Below are 22,176 nucleotides of genomic sequence, written 5' to 3'. Positions count from 1 at the left end.
ATATGATGGACTTTGACAAATTGAGATACGGAGGCATAATCTGGACTACTGAAATAACTGGTAGATTCCTACTATTTTATCATGTTGTTCAAAAGAGCTAATTTTAAGGAGAAAAATATTTATTATTAGGCATATGTTTGAATTGTATAAATATACAATTTATCTCTAAAACTCAAACTCAGTAAAACAGTTTTACATTCTGTAGAATTATATTTGCTTAACAAATTGATCACAACACCCAGGAGTCCAGGTGACACCACAACATGTGGCTCAATATCCAGTAAAACTGGAACCCATGGGATCCAGAAACACAGGAAAGGCCAGCCAGCCAGAGGCACAAGTTTCTTCTGTTTTGTAACAATGCCCAGAGCAAACCCAAATTGCTGGCTCCACACCCACTGTTATAACATGCAGAAGAAGCTAGACTTCTAGGTTATATGACATACCCAGGACCACATGTGAGACCACAACCAGCAATGGGCATAAGATCTAGGGATGCAGGAACCTCACCCAGTCAGAGGCAAAGGTTCCTTCTGGCCTCTACCTGTGCCCAGAGCGAGCCATGGCTCTGGTACCTATCGATTCCTACAACACTTAGAGGAAGCTTGACTCCCAGAAGATCTGACACTCCCAAGATGATTGGAGTTCTGACACACCCAATATAACAGCTGAGGCCATAGAATCTACCCTAACACCAGACATAACTGGGATTCCCCACAGGAACTAGAGAAACAGGAACCCACACCCAGCCAGGGGAACACATTCCTTCAAACTTACACCCGTGTCCAGAGTGGACACAGGACTCTGGCTTCCCACCCACTCCTTCAACACCTAGAGAAAACATGACTCCCGGGAGCTCAGACATACTAGAATCTCAGGATATTACAGGGAGCTTGGACTTCTAGGAGTTCTGCCACACCAAGGATCTCAGAATCACAATATAGCAGAATCACAGGATTCCCAAAGACATCTGCACTCCCAGGCCCACAGAAGGGGCAGGATCCAACCAGAGACAACAAGTGCAGTTAGTTCTAGAGATTACAAGATGGTGAGAGGCAAGTGCAAGAACATAAGTAACAAAAACCAATGATACTTGACAAAAACTTTACCCAGTTTTTCTACCACACCAAGCACTGCAGACCCCAACATAGCTGAAAACCAAGATACATATCTAAACTCCTATCTCGTGATTATTAGAGGACTTTAAAAGGGTATAAATAACTCAAAGAAATACAGGAAAACACAGGTAAACAATCAGAAGCCCTTAAAGAGAAAACACATATGTCTCTTAAAGAAATACAGGAAAACACAATCACACATGTGAAGGAATTGAACAAAATTTCCCAGGATATAAAAAATGGGAAAAGAAGCATTAAAGAAAATCCAGAGGGAGATGACCCTGGAGATGGAAAATTCTAGGAAAGAGATCAGGTGTCAAAAATGCAAGCATTACCAACAAAATACAAAAGAAAGAAGAGAAAAGAATCTTAGATGTAGAAGGCACCATAAAAGACATTGACTAAACATTGAAAGAAAATACAAAAAGTAATAAGCTTCTAACTCAAAATATTCACGAAATCCAGGACACAATAAAAAGACTAATCCTAATAATAATAGGCATAGAAGAGAGTAAAGAATCCCAACTCATAAAGCCAGCAAACATTTTCACAAAAGTTATAGAAGAAAACTTTCTTACCCTAAAGAAAAAGATGCCCATAAACATACCAGAATCATACAGAACACCAAATAGATGTGATCACAAAAGACATTTCTCCAGTCATATAATAATCAAAACACCAAATGCACAGAAAAAATTAAAGAATATTCAAAGTGTTAAGGTAAAAAGGTCAAGTATCATATAAACAGAGACTCATCGGAATTACACCAGACTTATCAATAGGGACTTTAAAAGCCAGAACAACTCGGGCAGATGTCACACAGAACCTAAGAGAACAAAAATACTAGCCCAGGCTACTGCAACAAGAAAAACTCTCAATTACTACAGAATGAGAAAGCCATATGACATATGACATATGACATATATGACAAAATCAATTTAAACATTATCTTTCCACCACTCCAGCCGTATTAAAAAAAAATAGAAGGAAAGCTCCAATACAAGAAGGGAAACTACATCCAATAAAAACAAGAAACTAATCTTGTCACAAGAAACCCAAAAGAAGAGAACCACACAAGCATAATTCCACCTCTAAGAACAAAAATAATAGGAAACAACAATGATTGTTCCTTAAAATCTCTCAACATCAACAGATTCAACTCGCCAATAAAAGGAAATAGTATAACAGGATACATGAATAGAACCCTGAATTTTGCTGCATAAAAGAAACACACCTCAGTGAAAAAAGCAGCTACTACCTCAAAGTAAAAGGCTGAAAAAATTCCATGCAAATGCTCACAAGAAAAAGGCTGGCATAACAATTCTGTTATCCAATAAAATAGACTTTCAACCAAAACTTATCAATAAGTTCAGTAGGTCACTAAACATTCCTCAAAAGAAAAATCTGTCAGTTGGAAATCTCAATTCTGAACATCTATGCCCCACATTTATAGACATCCACTTTTGTAAAAGAAATGTTAATGAAGCTCAAAGCACATATTGAACCTTAAACAAGAGTAGTAGGAGACTTTAGCACTGCAATCTCACCAACGGACAGATCATAGAAACAGAAATTTAACGGAGACACAATGAAACTTAAAGAATGAAACAAATGAATTTAACAAATATTTATATAACAATTCACCCTAAGACAAAAGAATATACCTTCTTTTCCACACCTCTTTGTACCTTCTCGAAAACTGAACATCTAGTTCAACACAAAACAGGCCTCAACAGATGCAAGAAGACTGAAATAATCCCATGCATGTTATTAGGTCAACATGGACTAAGGCTGGTCTTCAATAACAACAACAACAACAACAACAACAACAACAGCAAAATGAATAGATAGATAAATAAATAAATAAACACAGAAAGCTGACATACACATAGAAGCTGAACAATAATCTACAAAATGATGAATTGGTCAGGGAAGAAATAAATAAAGAAAAGACATTTTATATTTTAATGAAAATGAAGACACAACATACTGAAATATATGGGAAGTGCTAAGAGGAAATTTCATAGCACTGAGTGCCTCCCTAAAGAAATTGAAGTAAGCATACACTACCATCTTAACAGCACACCTGAAAGCTCTAGAACTAAAAGAAGCAAATACACATAAGAGGAGTAGGTGGCAGGAAATAATCAACAGAAGGCTGAAAATAACCAAGTAGAAACAAAGAGAACTATGCAAAGAATCAACAAAACCAGCAGTTGGTTGTTTAAGAAAATGAACAAAATAGATACAATTTTAGCCAGACTAGTCAGAGGTCATAGAGGCAGTATATAAATTTAAAAAAATCAGAAATGAAGACATAAAAGAGAAACTGAAGAAATTAAAAAATGTTATCACATCCTTCTACAAAATCCTATACTCAACAAAACGGGAAAATCCAAATGAAATGGATGGATTCCTAGATAGATATCATGTAACAAAGTTAAATCAGTATCAGATTAAACATTTAAATGATCCCATCACTCCTAAGGTGATAGAAGCAGTCATTAACAATCTCCCAACCAAAAAACCCCAGGAGCAGCTGGATTTATTGTAGAATTCTATCAGTAATACCAATACTTCTAATACTGTTTCATGAAATACAAAGAGAAAGTACACTACCTAATACAATCTGTGATGCCACAGTTATACTGGTACCAAAACCAAACAATGACCCAACAAAGAAAGAGAACTTCAGACCAATTTTTCTCATGAATATTGATGCAAAAATACTCTTAAAATTCTTGCAAACTGAATCTAAGAATACATCAAAACCATTATTCATCATGATCAAGTACGCTTCATCCCAGGGATGCAAGTAGAGTTCAACATACAGAAATCTATCAATGCAATCCACTATACAAACAAATTCAGAGAAAGAAAACATAATCATCTCATTATATACTGAAAAGTGTTTGACAAAATATGGCAACCATTAATGCTAAAGTATTGGAGAGATTAGGAAATCAAGGTCCATACCTAAGTATAATAAAAGCAAAATACAGCAAAAGAATAGCCAATTCCCAACTAAATTGAGAGAAAAGTTAAGCAATCCTATCAAAAACAGGGATAAGACAAAACTACTCACTCTCCCCTTATCTTTTCAATATAGTACTTTAAGTTATATCCAGAGCAATTAGGCAACAAAAGGGATACAAATGGGAAAGGTGGAGGTGAAAATATCACTATTTGCGGAAAATATGAAAGTATACATACATGACCCAAAAAATCTAAAAGAGAACTCCTATATCTGATAAAAAAAAAAAAAAACAAAGTGGCTGGATACAAAATTAACTCGAATCATTAGGTCTCCTATATTCAAAGAATAAACAGTCTGAGAAATTATGAAAATAAAACCTTTTACAATAATCACAACATATATATCTTTGTATGACTCTAATCAAGAAAGTAAAATATCTGTTTGACAAGAACTTTAAGTTTCTGAAGAAAGAAATCAGAGCATCTTAGAAGAAGGAAAGATCTCCCATGCTCGTACTTCTGTAGGATTATCATTGTTAAATGGCCATTTTACCAAATCAATCTACAGATTCAATGCAATCCCCATCAAAATTCCAATTCAATTCTTTACAGAGATAGGGCAATTCTCCAATTATCTGGAACAACAACAGCAACAACAACAAAAGCCAGGATAGCAAAAACCACTCTCAGTAATAAAAGAACTTCTGGTGGAATTAGCATCCCTGACTTCAAGCTATAATATAGAGCAGTAGTGATTAAAAAAAAATGTGTGCTATTGTTATAGAGACTGGAAGGTAGATCAATGGAATACAAATGAAGAACCAGAAATTAACCCACACAACTTTGGTCACTGGGTTTTGCCAAAGGACCTAAAACCATCCAGTAGAAAAAAGACAGCATTTTCAACAAATGGTGCTGGGTCAACTGGCAGTCAGCGTGTAGAAGAATGTAAATTGATTCACTCTTAGCTCCTCATACAAAGTTCCCATCCAAATAGACCAAGGACCTCCACTTAAATTTTGTTGAAGACATATGCTGGCTCTTTAATTTGGAAATCTTCACCCTCTCCTATAGCTATGATCCTTAGGTTTGGCCTTCACATTTTTTCCTGGATATCCTGGGTGTTTTGGATTAAGTGCTTTTGTGCTTTGTGTATTTTTCATTTTCTTTGACTGTTGTGCCAACATTTTCTAGAGTATCTTCTGCATCTAAGACTCTCTTTTCTGTCTCTTGTATTCTGTTTTTGATACTTGAATCCATGACTCCTGACTTATTTCCTAGATTTTTTATGTCTAGAGTTGTTTCCCTTTGTGATTTGTTTATTGTTTCTACCTGCATTTTTAGATCCTGGACAGTTTTATTAAATTCGTTTACTTTTTTTTTTTGTTTCTATCCATTCATATTAGCAGCACTTCTAAAGATATATTTAATTTGTTTATTTACATTTTGAAATTATAATTACATCACACTTCCATTCTCTCCAAATATCTAGTCTTAAGTATGCCATCACAATAAGCTCTCCTTCAGGGAAAAGACCACAGTTTGCTGAGAGATGCAAGATCCTTTTCATGACTGTATCAAAAAATACCAGAGAATGGAAGAATACAGTTTCTACTTATCCTGCTTTTGTGAGCTAATCAGCAAAAAAGTTTCTTCCTCAGGATGTTATCACTTTAAGGATTTCTATTCTTCTGTAGACACCTGAGAACCAAATGGAGAGGGCACTATTTAATGAGGATCATCACCAACCAAAGTCCCATGGGCCACCTGCACTATATATAATAAACTTGTGATCATCACTCAACAATCTTTTCCAGTTAAGTAGGTACAACTCCAACACTAGACTCAGTAATAATTATTACTGCACAGCAAGCAAAAGGGCTTTCTTGAATTCCTGTTTTTACACAAAGAACAACTTCTCTTATTCTATTTAAAAGTCCAGGAAGAGTTATTTGCCACTCCTTAGTACCAGTTCCCAGGTAACCTGAAAGACTCCCTGTTTATATTCTGTTGCATGTGTTTATTTCAGTAATTATATTCTGATACTATAGCATATACTGAAATTATAAACATTTTGTATTGGAGTCTGTTCTTTCTTAGTATTAAAGAGTCTTCAATAGCCTATATGTAGTGCATTGTAATATTTGACTTTCTGTATTTTATTATCCATTTGCAGAACACATATTTTTCAAGTTTTGCTGTGTGTGTTTTGAGGATGATGAGGAAATCAAATCTGTTATGGAAATAATGACCTTATTTACCTTTTCTGAAATCATTCAAAGATTATTTAAAATGCACAATGTAGACTATCACAATTCAAAATAAATGTATTTATTTTTGCTATTATGGAATATTATATTGTTCAGTATAAATATATGTCTTATATATGATTTATGTTACCTCATCTATATATGTATGTGGCAGGGTGAAGTATTGAATATTAGAACCTTGGAAGAAAAATAGCTATCAACTTCAGTTTAAAGATGCTGCTTAGGTATGGAACATATATTATTAAAGACAGGTAGAACATAGATGCATTGCTTTATTTATTAATATGACATGCAATAGGATAATAAGTTTGAATTTCTTGGCTAATAATGATTACATATTTTAATCATTATGCATGTTATGCTTTAACACAACATATTGATATCAACTTGGGATATCTTAATTGATATTAAAATATTCTATAAACTTCTTTTAAAATTATTTTTCTCTAGTAAGATTTGATACTCTCATTTAAATTGCCTTTAATTTATTCATGAGTTTGAGTATGTTTATGTGTATATATCTGTGTATGAATATGTGCATGTTTTTGCAGAAGTGTACATTTGGTGGTTAGAAATCAAACTTTGGGTGCTGATTTTCTACTTATGCCATGTGGATCACACAGTTCAAACTCTGGATGTCAAGCTTTACCTGTATCTGCTAAGCCATCACATCAGCCTTAGATTTGGTAATTCATATTCCTAAATACCAATTATATTAACTGAATACCTTAATGTATATATTTTTAGTTAATGTATATAATTTACATAAATATTTTCAGGATTTTGTCTTCTATGTATACTAAAGTAGAATTGTAGTCCATGATCCTTACATTGAATATGAGATTATAAATTCAAGGCTTTGTACTCATAATTTCATTTTCTAAACATTAGTTACTTCCTATTATGAACGCTCAAGATAGTATATTGTTTGTATGTCATTAATAATTAGAAAAATATAATGATAGGTGCCTCATACATTAAGCACTGCTTTTGATGACCCTTGATATAATGCATTGCAGATTGATGATGAGTCACAATCCTACATATTATGACACAAATGCATGTTATAAAGCAATTCTATATTTTACTTAAACAGAGAATAATGGGACAAAAACTAAAATTAACTATGGCAGCTTTGATATTAATTTCCTTCATTTATATGCTATAAGTAATTTTGTTTGATTTGGGGAGCTAGATTCAGCATTTTGAGAATATTTTTTTCATAAACAATATTTTACATACTAATTATCTAGTGTTTCCATGGTAGAAAAGAGAAAACATTCAAAATATTTAACATAGCAAAGAAGTGAGTAGAAAAAAAGGATGATATGATAGGAGATGGAAAGGGAGAACAAGATTGACAATTAATAATATAGGTAATATTTTTTCTACAATGAAGTATGCTTAGGAAATCTTTTATGTTTTTATGTCTGTTTTCCCCCAACAGTCTCCTAAATAGCATGGAATCAACCAATCAAACAGATGCAATAGAATTTCTGCTCTTGGGCCTTTCAGACGATCCAGAGTTGCAGTCCATTCTTTTTGGATTGTTCCTGTTCATGTACCTGGTCACATTCCTGGGAAACCTAATCATAACCCTGACTATCAGTTTAGAGTCCCATCTCCATACCCCCATGTACTTTTTTCTCTCAAATCTATCCTTGGCTGATATCTGTATAAGCTCAACTACAGTCCCAAAGATGCTCTTGAAAATCCAAACACAGGATCACAGAATTACATACACAGGATGCCTCACTCAGGCTTGTTTTGTCTTGCTTTTTGCTGGATTAGAAAATTGCTTGCTTGCAGCAATGGCCTATGACCGCTATGTGGCCATTTGTCACCCTCTGAGGTACACAGTCATCATGAACTCATGCTTCTGCAGTGTACTTATTATAGTGTCCTTGGCTATTAGTGCTGCCAATGCACTACTCCTTAGTCTCATGGTACTGCATCTGACTTTCTGCACAGAGGTGGAAATCCCCCACTTCTTCTGTGAACTTGCTCAAATCATAAAGCTTGCCTGCTCAGATACTCTCATCAATAACATTTTGATTTATATCTCAGCTTTGACATTTGGTGGTATACCTTTCTTTGGAATATTTCTTTCTTATGCTGAAATTGTCTCCTCTGTTTTGAAAATTCCATCAAGGCAAGGAAGGTATAAAGCATTTTCCACCTGTGGCTCCCACCTGTCAGTAGTTTTCTTGTTTTATGGAACAGGCCTAGGTGTGTACATTAGCTCTGCAGTTACTGAATCACCTAGGAAAACAGCAGTTGCTTCAGTGATGTATTCCATTGTCACGCAGATGCTGAACCCTTTTATCTACAGCTTGAGGAACAGAGAAATGAACGAAGCTTTAAGGAAACACGTTGGAAGAATAGCATCCATTATATAATAAGTTATCCTCTTTGGATGTGGACTTATTTGATAGAATTATGCCATAGTGGCTAGATTTCAAAAGACTCAGCATGCCTAATTATTTCTTTTACCAATCCTAAATGAACAGTTAACATAAAATCTAATAAGAACCATTTTGTCCTTGTTTATTTCTGGCTATGATTTTGGATGACCTTTTTTCACTCAAGCATAAAGTTCTTCTATTTTTCAAAAACAGGTTAATCCACCCTGTCAGGGACTTTTCCCATTTCTTATTTAAAAAAATCTGAGCTCTTTTATCTTGAGAACTGTTACAGGACAATACTGAAACATACACTTTTGAAAAACATTGCTTCTGAGATCACTGAACAGTGATGGTTTTGAAGAGAAAAAGATAGTTAAGACTCAATTGAGTTATTTTTAGCTGCTGAATTCAGGTATTTTTACCTGCACTATCTAGATTCTCATGAGTGGACATAGCACTTGCTATGTACCTTATAGCTGCCTAGGAGTTCTTCAAGATAAATGTGTGTGAACAAATTCTTACTCACATATCCTTTCTATTTATATTGACAAGTTATATATGAATGTTTACGCAAATCCACTAGCTGATTATTAATTGTAATACTATCTAGTAATGTATCAAAGCCTGGATTTTGATTTCAGTGCTCATAATCATTCTTAGCTATGGCTTGACACAAAATATTTTCTCCATTGCTGAAGATACATATTGGTAAGTGGCATAATGAACCATCTATTATATTATTCTGGGTTTTTATTTTATATGTAAATAAAATTACATAATTTGCTTCTTAAAGCTTAGTATATTTTAAGCATCAAGATCCAACAAGTTTATTCCATTTATCAAATTCTTCAATTTTTTTCCTGTGAGTTTGTTTTACATTGCAAACAGAAGCAAAGATGTTTTGTTATTAAACATGCTTTAGTTTATCAGTGTTATTGTAAATAACTCCCACCTAATATAGCTATTTTTTCTAAATTCTTACTACCTTTGATCTAAATCACTGGTAGAGTTTTTCTTACATATGAGTTATGTGATAGCACAGTGCATGCAATTTACCAAATCTTCTTCTATACTAAAAATTGTGGACAATGCAGGTCTTAATTTAATATTAGTACCAATAGAAATATTGACAAAATCCATAAATGATCGTAAAATAATGATACATGCACATATATATTAATGAGTAATGACAGTCTGTAATATAAGGAAACTGGATGTAATATACATGATTGAAAATAGTAAATGTGTTAGGTGCACACAATGTGTTTGATGCAACACATACACACACACACATACACACACACACACACACACACTCACTCATACCAGATATGTTATCGATGACAAACAAAGTAAATTTTAGTAATCTTTTTGCACCAATAAGTTTGTATTTTTGTCACTAACTGAAGTATAGTTGAAGAGTTAGTTCCTTATTGGTGAAGGAGGACTCAAAAAAATCAACACTAAAAAGTCCATTTTAGCACAGATGAAGACACATGAAAGCTACAACTACAACACAACCTTACTGCATGATTACTGGGAAGATCCAGAGTCCTGAGAACAGGCTGGTCAGAGTCTACAGACCCAGCAGCTGTTTTCTGCTTCAATAACATTGGATAAAATCTCTTGATTCTTACAAATTTCAGGATTCCCAGGCATGGAAATCTTGTTTCTTTCCAAATTCTTAATGGCATCCACATTCAACATGGATGAGATGTTTCAGTGTAAAGGAATTTACTGTACAACATAACAGACTATTATTGACTTTGACAATAATCTGAGAACCATGAGTATCACTGTAAAATCTTAAGGAAATTTAAGTAAGCCAGACAAGGAGAAGCAGTGCCTGTGCTTTATTATTATAAGCTTTGTAAGAGTGACCTAAATGGAGAATGGAGAATAAGAGAAATTAGTCTGGGTGGGAAGATTTGGTAAGTGAAGGAGGCTTTATTTAATGACTATTCATTGACCCTAATTATAGAAATGTATAAAATTTCTTTTGTATATGCAAATCATATATGTTAATTAAAATATAGACAAATACTTTCTGCTATCAAAATTTTACTCTAGCTTGTCTGTGTAACCTTCAGCCTTTGGAAGTTCTCTACACCATCTTCAAAACTAATTCCGTCAAATCCTCTAATACTCTTCATCCCCCTAAGCATCTGTCTTTACCTTCTTTCTCTATCTCTCCTTCAAGAACAAGATAAAACACAATAAAAGGGAAACAACCAAAATAAATAACACAAAATAGCAAAAAATTAAGGTGTTTTTGCACAAACACACACACACACACACACACACACACACACACACACAAACAATGAAGTTCATGTTAATTGATCAATAGTCCCTGGGCCTATCCAGGAAACTCATTGTTATTCCCACTGAAACATTAACCTTGTTTCCCTGAGTTTTCTCTAAAGCAGCTGTTTTCTGTAAAGCCTATGGTGTCATGCAACTGAGATTCCAACAATATCAAGTGTTACAACTTTTAGATGCTGATTAAGCCATGGGAAGTGAGTTGACTTTACTGTGCTTCAGGAAAAACTAAGCACAATAATTCCTATCTGGAAGCTACAAATTTAAGGAATAAGCTTGCAAGCTCAGACCCATTGCTATACCAGTGTCCAATGCATTTTACTTTCAATAATGAGCTCAAAACTTTAACCTTCACAGCCTTGAGCAGGCTAAGCAGACCTTGAACATTTGCCATGACGCACCTTGTCGAACTGGATAGAGACATCTGTCTTGGTTGTACTTTCAGGATCTCATGGGAACTTAGCTGTTTTGGTTGCCTGCACTGACCTTGCTCTACAACATACTCAAGCTGAAGTACAGGATGGGTTTTGTGGTTTTTCCCTGTATAAACATAAAGCTTATTATTAAACTTTGAGCCTTGATCAGAACTTTGGCTTCATTTTTTCTTTTACCTCCCTACCTTTTAATTTCCAGCCCCCTTTCAGGCAAACCCAGTTCATCCTTGGCTGCTGTACTGCTAGAGGTGGCATCCAACTATGGGGACTTAAAATGGGAGAACCCACTCAGAAGTTCTAGTAGCCACTCAGAGAGATCATATCACCTTTTGCGTTTGGGTTCTTATAAAACATGTTATTGATAATAATAAATAAAAAGATACTTCACAAGTGTTAAGTAGTGCCCAGAAACAGCTTGAGGAATTCCAGAAAGAATGCCTGTCAGAGAAGGCTTCTGTAGAAAGAGGCACTCTCAACTTGAAATCACAGAAATACAGACCTAGAATCTTGTATAAACTTAGGGAGACGGAGCTTGAAGGCATTGATGATGAATTGGAACCAGAGGAAGAAGATGATTTAGAAGAGGCTGTCAAATATAATAATGAGGATCAGCCTCCTTATTTGCCTTCTGCTCTGTCTATGGCTTTTCCTGTAAGAGACGCTGTCCACATGGACATGAAAATATATAAAGTTAGAAGTTAAGCTACAGAAATGGACTAATGAAGTACCAGAATTAAAGAGAGTATCAAGTACAGGAAAAAACAATATTTCTAAGATATGCCAGTCTCTGCTAGAATGAGTCATGAATGAGGCTAGCAAGAAGGGGTAGGATACATCTGAAGTGTTTGCTTTTCCTCTAGTTGAGATAGTTGGTCAGCAAGGCAATGCAGTAAGACAGTATCAAATATTACAGTTCAAAGTGATAAAAGAGTTGCAAACAACTGTGGCACAGTAAGGGGTACTACAGCTCCAAGTTTTGTTGGATACTGTAAAGGATATAAATTTAACCACTCAACTGGAAAATCATATGTAGGGTTAATTTGTCTGGAGGAGATAACTTACTATGGACTTCTGAATGGCCTGAAGGAAGTAAAAGAGCTGCTAAGATGAATGCTCAGGCAGGTAATGCTCAGTGGGATATTAACATGCCTTTAGGAGAAAGTCAATATGAAGATAATGCTAATACAATTGGGCTGTCTGCAGGGATTTATGCACAGATTACAGTAGCTGCTTTTAGTACTCAGATTCAGTTACCAATTAAATGAAACTTGGTGGGAATTTATCTGGCATCAAACAAGGTCTTGATGAGCCATTTCAAGCCATTTGTGGACAGACTACAATAAACAGCTGGTAGAATTTTTGGAAGTGCTCAGGCAGGAATTGCTTTTGTTACACAATTGGCTTATGGAAATGCTAATGCAGGCTGTCATACTACTATCATGCCATACAAAACAAAGGCAGACTAATCTGAGTACATTCGACTTTGTGTAGAAATTAGACTCTCATGATAAAATCAGGGTCTGGCTGCTGCCTTACAGGGGACCTCTGTACAAGCAATGCTTTCACAAAGATGAAGGAATAAAGTATGTTTTAAAGGTGGAGGTCAGTGTCACTTTAAAAATGATTGTCCTAGGAACAGAATGGGCAATCAGGTTGTGCCCTAGGAGTTTGTCCTCAATGTAAGAAGGGTAATGACTGGGCCAGGGATTGTAGATCTAAAACCGATATCAGGGATATCCCTTATCAGCCTCAGGCCCCCATACATCCACAGCAAGTTTATGGGGACAAAAAGCTGTTGCTATGCCAGAGAAATCCTTTTCTGAACTTATCAGAGCAACCCCAGGAAGAGCAGGATTGGACCTTAATTCCACCACCTACACAATGCTAATCCCAGAAATGGGAGTTCAGGTGTTGCCTAAAGGAAATTTTGGGCCCTTGCCTTCAGAGATGAGAGGGTCACTTTTAGGATTAAGTAGCATTATTATAAGAGGACTACAACTCTATCTAGGAGTTATAGATAATGATTATGCAAGGGAAACTGAAATTATGGCTGCTTTCCCCAATGGCATTATAACTGTACCTGCTAATGAAATAGTTGTTTTAGTTCCATTACATCAATTACCCTCCAAATTTTTTAAGCATGAGAGAGAAAAAGGTAGTTTGGTTCATGTGTACTAGGTTCAATAAATTATTAATAAGAGACATAAACTTAAATTATTAATTGAAGGATAACGTTTGAAAGATCAATAGATACTAGAGCTAAAATAACAATTATTAGAGGACAAGATTGGCCATCAACTTGGCTTTTATCAGCTATTTTCACTCACCTCCAAGGAAATGGTTATTCCAGTAACCCAAAACAAAGTTCCAAACTTCTAACGTGGAAAAATGAGTAAAGTAATTCAGGACAAATTAAAACCTCTGTCATGTCACATTTGCCTGCTACTCTCTGGGGAAGAAATCTGCTTTCACAGATGGGTGTTACCATGGCAATCCTAATGAAGTATTGAATAAACAAATGCTAAGAAAAGGATTTTTACCTAGTCAAGGTCTGGGAAAGGATGAAAAGGGTATTGAGACATTTGAAAGGCCTAAGCCTCACTCTAACAGAGGTTTGGGGTATTCTCTGTAATGGCCACTATCTTGCCTACATCCCAAGCTAATAAAATTCAGCGCCTTAATAATGTTCCATTGTGGGTTGATCAGTGGTCTTTATCAAAAGAAAATTTAGAATCTGCCTTATTACTTATGCAAGAGCAATTAGAGGCAGGACATACAATAGTATCTCACTCACCTTGGAACACTACAATATTTTTTATTACTAAAACAATCTGGTACATGGTGACTGTTACAAGATCTAAGAAAGGTTAATTAAACCATGATACCTATGGTAACTTTAAAAACTGGGGTTACATCTCCTGTAGCCATTCCTAAAGAATATTATAGAAGAGTAGTGGATTTGAAAGATTATTTCTTTATTATATTTTGCACACTCAGGACTGTGAAAAATTTGCTTTCAGTGTTTCTTTTTTTTTTTTTTATTCGATATATTTTTTATTTACATTTCAAATGATTTCCCCTTTTCTAACCCCCCACTCCCCGAAAGTCCTGCAAGCCCCCTTTTCTCCCCCTGTCCTCCCACCTACCCCTTCCCACTTCCCCGCTCTGGTTTTGCCGAATACTTCTTCACTGAGTCTTTCCAGAACAGGGGGCCACACTTCCTTTCTTCTTGTAACTCATTTGATGAGTGGATTATGTTTTGGGTATTCCAGTTTTCTAGGTTAATATCCACTTATTAGTGAGTGCATACTATGATTCACCTTTTGAGTCAGGTTTACCTCACTTAGTAGGATATTCTTTAGCTCCATCCATTTGCCTAAGAATTTCATGAATTCATTGTTTCTAATGGCTGAATAGTACTCCATTGTGTAGATATACCACATTTTTTGCATCCACTCTTCTGTTGAGGGATACCTGGGTTCTTTCCAGCATCTGGCAATTATAAATAGGGCTGCTATGAACATAGTAGAGCATGTATCCTTATTACATGGTGGGGAATCCTCTGGGTATATGCCCAGGAGTGGTATAGCAGGATCTTCTGGAAGTGAGGTGCCCAGTTTTCTGAGGAACTGCCAGATTGATTTCCAGAGTGGTTGTACCAATTTGCAACCCCACCAGCAGTGGAGGAGTGTTCCTCTTTCTCCACACCCTCTACAACACCTGCTGTCTCCTGAATTTTTAATCTTAGCCATTCTGACTGGTGTAAGGTAAAATCTCAGGGTTGGTTTGATTTGCATTTCCCTAATGACTAATGAAGTTGAGCATTTTTTAAGATGCTTCTCCACCATCCGAAGTTCTTCAGTTGAGATTTCTTTGTTTAACTCTGTACCCCATTTTTTAATAGGGTTGTTTGGTTTTCTGGAGTCTAACTTCTTGAGTTCTTTATATATATTGGATATTAGCTCTCTATCTGATGTAGGGTTAGTGAAGATCTTTTCCCAATTTGTTGGTTGCTGATTTGTTCTCTTGATGGTGTCCTTTGCCTTACAGAAACTTTGTAATTTTATGAGGTCCCATTTGCCAATTCTTGATCTTAAAACATACGCTATTGGTGTTCTGTTCAGAAACTTTCTCCCTGTACCGATGTCCTCAAGGGTCTTCCCCAGTTTCTTTTCTATTAGCTTCAGAGTGTCTGGCTTTATGTGGAGGTCCTTGATCCATTTGGATTTGAGCATAGTACAAGGAGACAAGGATGGATCAATTCGCATTCTTCTGCATGCTGACCTCCAGTTGAACCAGCACCATTTGTTGAAAAGACTATTTTTTTTTCCATTGGAAGTTTTCAGCCTCTTTGTCGAGGATAAAGTGGCCATAGGTGTGTGGGTTCATTTCTGGATCTTCAATCCTGTTCCATTGATCCTCCTGCCTGTCACTGTACCAATACCATGCAGTTTTTAACACTATTGCTCTGTAGTATTGCTTGAGGTCAGGGATACTGATTCCCCCAGACTTTCTTTTGTTGCTGAGAAGAGTTTTAGCTATCCTGGGTTTTTTTGTTGTTCCAGATGAATTTGATAATTGCTCTTTCTAACTTTGTGAAGAATTGAGTTGGGATTTTGATGGGTATTGCATTGAATCTGTAGATTACTTTTGGCAAAATGGCCATTTTAACTATATTGATTCTACCGATTCATGAGCATGGAAGGTTTTCCCATTTTTTGAGGTCTTCTTCCATTTCCTTCTTCAGAGTCTTGAAGTTTTTGTCATACAGATCTTTCACATGTTTGGTAAGAGTCACCCCAAGATACTTTATACTGTTTGTGGCTATTGTGAAGGGAGTCATTTCCCTAATTTCTTTCTCAGCCTGCTTATCCTTTGAGTATAGGAAGGCCACTGATTTGCTTGAGTTGATGTTATTACCTGCCACTTTGCTGAAGTTGTTTATCAGCTGTAGGAGTTCTCTAGTGGAGTTTTTTGGGTCACTTAGGTAGACTATCATGTCATCTGCAAATAATGATAGTTTGACTTCTTCCTTTCCAATTTGTATCCCTTTGACCTCCTTATGTTGTCAAATTGCCCGAGCTAGTACCTCAAGTACAATATTGAAAAGATAAGGAGAGAGGGGGAAGCCCTGTCCAGTCCCTGATTTTAGTGGGATTGCTTCAAGTTTCTCTCCATTTAGTTTGATGCTGGCTACCGGTTTGCTGTATATTGCTTTTACTATGTTTAGGTATGGGCCTTGAATTCCTCTTCTTTCCAAGACTTTAAGCATGAAAGGATGCTGAATTTTGTCAAATGCTTTTTCAGCATCTAATGAAATGACCATGTGGTTTTTTTTCTTTGAGTTTCTTTATGTAGTGGATTGCATTGATGGATTTCCGTATATTGAACCAACCCTGCATTCCCGGGATAAAGCCTGCTTGATCATGGTGGATGATCGTTTTGATGTGTTCTTGGATTCGGTTGGCAATTTTATTGAGTATTTATGCATCGATATTCATAAGGGAAATTGGTCTGAAGTTCTCTTTCTTTGTTGGATCTTTGTGTGGTTTTGGTATCAGCGTAATTGTGGCTTCATAGAAGGAATTGGGTAGTGTTCCTTCTGTTTCTATTTTGTGGAATAATTTGAAGAGTATTGGTGTTAACTCTTCTTTGAAGGTCTGATAGAATTCTGCACTGAAACAATCTGGTCCTGTGCTTTTTTTGGTTGGACGACTTTCTATGACTCCTTCAATTTCTTTAGGCATTATGGGACTGTTTAGATGATCTATTTGGTCCTGATTTAATTCTGGTATTTGGTATCTGTCAAGGAAATTGTCCATTTCCTCCAGATTCTCCAGTTGTGTTGAGTACAGGCTCTTGTAGTAGGATCTGATGATTTTTTGGATTTCCTCAGTTTCCGTTGTTATATCTCCCTTTTCATTTCTAAGTTTGTTAATTTGGATACTTTCTCTGTGCCCTTTGGTCAGTCTGGCTAAGGGTTTATCTATCTTGTTTATTTTCTCAAAGAACCAGCTCCTGGTTTTGTTGATTCTTTGTATGGTTCTCTTTGGTTCTACTTGATTGATTTCAGCCCTGAGTTTGATGATTTCCTGCCTTCTACTCCTCTTGGGTGAAATAACTTCTTTTTGTTCCAGGGCTTTCAGGTATGTCACTAAGCTGGTAATGTATGCTCTCTCCATTTTCTTTTTGGAGGCACTCAGGGCTATGAGTTTTCCTCTTAGCACTGCTTTCATTGTGTCCCATAGATTTGGGTATGTTGTGTCTTCATTTTCATTGTGTTCTAAAATGTCTTTAATTTCTTTCTTTATTTCTTCCTTGACCAAGGTATCATTGAGTAGAATATTTTTCAATTTCCACGTGTATGTGGGTTTTCTGTTGTTTTTGTTGCTATTGAAGACCACTTTTACTCCATAGTGATCTGATAGGAGGCATGGGATTAGTTCGATCTTCTTATATTTGTTGAGGTCTGTCTTGTGACCAATTATATGGTCGATTTTGGAGAAGGTACCATGAGGTGATGAGAAAAAGGTATATGCTTTTGCTTTAGGATAGGATGTTCTATATATATCTGTTAAATCTAATTGGTCCAAAACTTCAATTAGTTTCATTGTGTCCCAGTTTAGTTTCTGTTTTCCTGATCGGTCCATTGAGGAAAGTCCAGTGTTGAAGTCACCCACAATTATTGTATTAGGTATAATGTGTGCTTTGAGCTTTAATAAAGTTTCTTTTACGAAAAGGGTGCCCTTGCATTTGGAGCATAGATGTTCAGGATTGAGAGTTTTTCTTATTGTATTTTTCCTTTGACCAGCAAGAAGTGTCCCTCAGAGTCTCTTTTGATGTCTTTGGGTTGAAAGTCAATTTTATCTGATATTAAAATGGCTACTCCAGCTTGTTTCCTGAGACCATTTGCTTGTAAAATTGTCTTCCAGCCTTTTACTCTAAGGTAGTGTTTGTCATTGACCCTTAGGTGTGTTTCCTGTAAGCAGCAAAATGTAGGTTCCTGTTTACTTATCCAGTCAGTTAGTCTATGTCTTTTTATTGGTGCATTTAGTCCATTGATGTTAAGAGATATTAAGGAATGATTGTTACTTCCTGTCATTTTTGACGTTATTTTTAAATTTGATTGGTTAACTTCTTTGGGTTTGATGAAAGGTTACTATCTTGCTTTTTCCAGGGTGAAGTTTCCCTCCTTGTATTGGTGTTTTCCTCCTATTATCCTTTGTAGGGCTGGATTTGTGGATAGATATTGGGTAAACTTGGTTTTGTCATGGAATATCTTAATTTCTCCATCTATGGTGATTGAGAGTTTTGCTGGATATAGTAGTTTTGGCTGGCATTTGTGTTCTCTTAGAGTCTGCATGAGATCAGCCCAGGATCTTTTAGCCTTCATAGTCTCAGGTGAAAAGTCTGCTGTGATTCTGATAGGTCTTCCTTTATATGTTACTTGGCCTTTTTCTCTTACTGCCTTTAATATTCTTTCGTTGTTTAGTACATTTGGTGTTTTGATTATTATGTGACGGGAAGTATTTCTGTTCTGGTCCAGTCTGTTTGGAGTTCTGTAGGCTTCTTGTATATTCATGGGCATCTCTCTCTTTAGGTTAGGGAACTTTTCTTCCAAAATTTTATTGAAGATATTTGCTGGCCCTTTAAGTTGTAAATCTTCACTCTCATCTATGCCTATAATCCGTAGGGTTGGTCTTCTCATTGTGTCCTGGATTTCCTGGATATTTTGGGTTACAAGCTTTTTGCTTTTTGCATTTTCTTTAACTGTTGAGTCCATGGTTTCTATGGTATCTTCAGCGTCTGAGATTCTTTCTTCTATCTCTTGTATTCTATGTCCACTGATTTCTTCCCAATTCTTTCTATCTCCAAAGTTGTCTCCCTTTGAGTTTTCTTAGTTGTTTCTACTTCTGTTTTTAGATCCTGGATGGTTTTGCTTAGCTCCTTCTCTTGCTTGTTTGTGGTTTCCTATAATTCTTTAAGAGATTTTTGTGTTTCCTCTTTCATGACCTTAGCCTGTTGACCAAAGTTCTCCTGTATTTCTTTAAGTGTTTTTTGTGTTTCCTCATTATTGGCTTTTGTATTCTCCTGGATTTCTTTCAATGATTTTTGTGTTTCCCTTGCAAGGGCTTCTAACTTTTGATCCATTTTCTCCTGAATTTCTTTAAGTATGTCCTTCATGTGTTCCTGTACCAGCATCATGACCAGTGATTTTAAATCCAAATCTTGTTTTACTGGTGTGATGGGGTATCCAGGACATGCTGGTAGAGGAGAATTGGGTTCAGATGTTGCCATATTGTCCTGATTTCTGTTAGTGACATTCCTGCGTTTGCCTTTTGCCATCTAGTTCTCACTGGTGTTAGTTGGTGTTGTCAATGCTGGACTCACCAGTGCAAGCTGCCCCTTCCCAGGTGGCCTCTGGCGTACAGCTTACTTCCTGTTCTGCCTCCCTCAGGACCTGGAGATGTGGTGTTGCATCTCAGGCTGATCTGGATCCGGCAGCGGAAAGGTCTGAGGGCTACTGCCAGAGGCCTCAGGACTGAAACCTAAGCTCTGTGCCACAGGAATGAGCTGTGCTGTGAGCTCCCAGATTGCCTCTGTGTGCACACCAGGTCTCCCACACTTCCTGGAGACCAAGTGCTGTGGCCCAGGCTGTTCAGATCCCAAAGCAGGGGCCTGAAGGCTCCTGCTTGGGCCTGCTGGATTCACAGGAGCACACCGATTTCTCCCCGCTGGCTGCCCGGAAGCCCCACTTGCCTCTTTCAGGACCTTGAGATGTGGTGTTGCTGCTCAGGCTGATCTGGATCCGGAAGCGGAGAGGTCTGAGGGCTACTGCCAGAGGCCTCAGGACTGAAGCCTAAGCTCTGTGCCACAGGAATGAGCTTTCAGTGTTTCTTGTATTAACATTAAAGATCCGATGAAATGGTATCAGTAAATAGTTCTCCTTCAAGGCATGATTACCAGTCCTACATTCTGTCAGTTTTTAAGGAATTTGGAATTGAGCATAAAACTGGAATTCCTTATAATTCAATGGGACAAGGAATTGTTGAACGAGCACATTACATTCTGAAAAATTGGGGGGGGGGGAAAGGGGGAATTATATTCTCCAAGGACACCAAAGCATACCTTGTTTTGTCTTGTTTTTATTTATTTATTTATTTATTTATTTATTTATTTATTTATTTATTTTTTGGTGAACTGATGCAAAACGTCAGCCTGCAGAGGATCACCAGTGATATCCAGTCCCTTCTAGATCGTATGACATGATTAAATGATGAGACCATTTATTTAATATAGGGAATGGGCCAGACCCTGTTTTAATATGGTGACAGGTTCTGTTTGTATGTTTTTGCAGAAGGAAAATGGAATTCAATGGCTGCCTGAAAGATTGGTTTATCAAGTGGACACGGGTCCTAAGCCTTCGAATGATGATAATACCAATGATTAAAACAGTTCAGAACCCTCATCAACCAGCTAAATTAACTTGGAATGTTTTCTCTATGCTCACTGGAGATCAAATGAACGCATTTAACTCCCTGAGACACCATCTTTACACCTGGTGGCCTGATCCTGTTTTTGTTGTTGTTGTTGTTGTTGTTGTTTTTTTTTTTTTTTTTTTTTTTTTTTTTTTTTTTTTTTTTTTTTTTTTTTTTTATCTCTTGTCAGCTCACAGCAAGCTTAGACACTTGGGATATACCTAATCAATTACCCCATGGAGATTTACCTGACTATTATGGAAAAGAGTCCTGATCTCTAAAACCTTGCTAATATAAGGTTTAAATAGATATTTTGGATGTGGGCATCCAGTGCTTAGAGACAATCTATGTACTTATTCCTTTTTTATGTGCCTCCTGGATGGGAGGAATAGATCTCAGGATCATAATTGTAGATGGGCAGAAGATTTTTTTTCTATGCTGCTTGGAGATGTGGGGCCACTGGAACGCTTTGTTGGAAGTCCCAAAGAGATTTAATTATGGTAACTAGAAATTCAACAGTTCCTGGCCTGTCGAGTTCTAGTTGTAAAGGCACTGAACATTATTTGTGTCATGGATTTAGTTGTGCCAAAGTTTTGCTGTCTGATACTGGAGAGGAGGAAGATCTTGTCTTAGAATTTTTTGTAATTCTATTATCGTAAAATTCACAGAGTCTGGCAAAAAGATTAGAGAATACTGGCTTAAAGGAAGGACTTGGGGGCTTAGACTATATAAACTGGTTATGATGATGGGTTACTCTTTACAATTAAGCTTAAAATTGAGCTTATTTCTTTTTCAGTAGGACCCAGTAAGATTATAAATCTTGCTCTTATTGACTTTGCTATGATATAGCTCCTCCTTACTATGAAAGTATTGCTTAGTATCTAGCAATGTTTCTTACTCTAATAACTGATTCTAATGTTTCTTATTCTCATTGTCAATGGAATCAGAAATTTGGCATAAGTCTTTCTTTACATGAAGTTTCTGGACTAGTTAGTTGCATAGGGAAAATTAATAAAAATAAAATACAGAGCGTATGCAATTAAATGCTTACTGTTTCCACCTCTTCATCTTAGTTTATTCTGCCAAAAGTGGGATGGTAGGTTTGTTCCACAGGTCTTACACCCTGCATACATACACAAGTTTTTAATAGGCCCAAAGGTTTTGTTTTTTGT

At 36.4% G+C, this 22,176-nt stretch overlaps 1 protein-coding gene across 1 annotated transcript; it reads left to right on the top strand.

The window, feature by feature from the left end:
- Nucleotides 1-7,821: 7,821 nt before the first annotated feature.
- Nucleotides 7,822-8,763, top strand: LOC127690157 (olfactory receptor 7G2-like). The gene has a single exon (XM_052189706.1). The coding sequence runs from the start codon at nt 7,825-7,827 to the stop codon at nt 8,761-8,763; it is 939 nt and encodes a 312-aa protein (XP_052045666.1). The 5' UTR covers nt 7,822-7,824.
- Nucleotides 8,764-22,176: the final 13,413 nt, after the last annotated feature.

This window comes from Apodemus sylvaticus, chromosome 7, assembly GCF_947179515.1.
Source record: "Apodemus sylvaticus chromosome 7, mApoSyl1.1, whole genome shotgun sequence".
Lineage (NCBI taxonomy): Eukaryota > Metazoa > Chordata > Mammalia > Rodentia > Muridae > Apodemus > Apodemus sylvaticus.
The sequence above is the reverse complement of the archived record's forward strand: the minus strand, read 5'-3'. Positions and strand labels throughout refer to the sequence as shown.

Coding starts and splice junctions, on each gene's coding strand:
- LOC127690157 (XM_052189706.1), top strand. CDS start 7,825: ATGGAATCAACCAATCAAACAGATGCAATAGAATTTCTGCTCTTGGGC.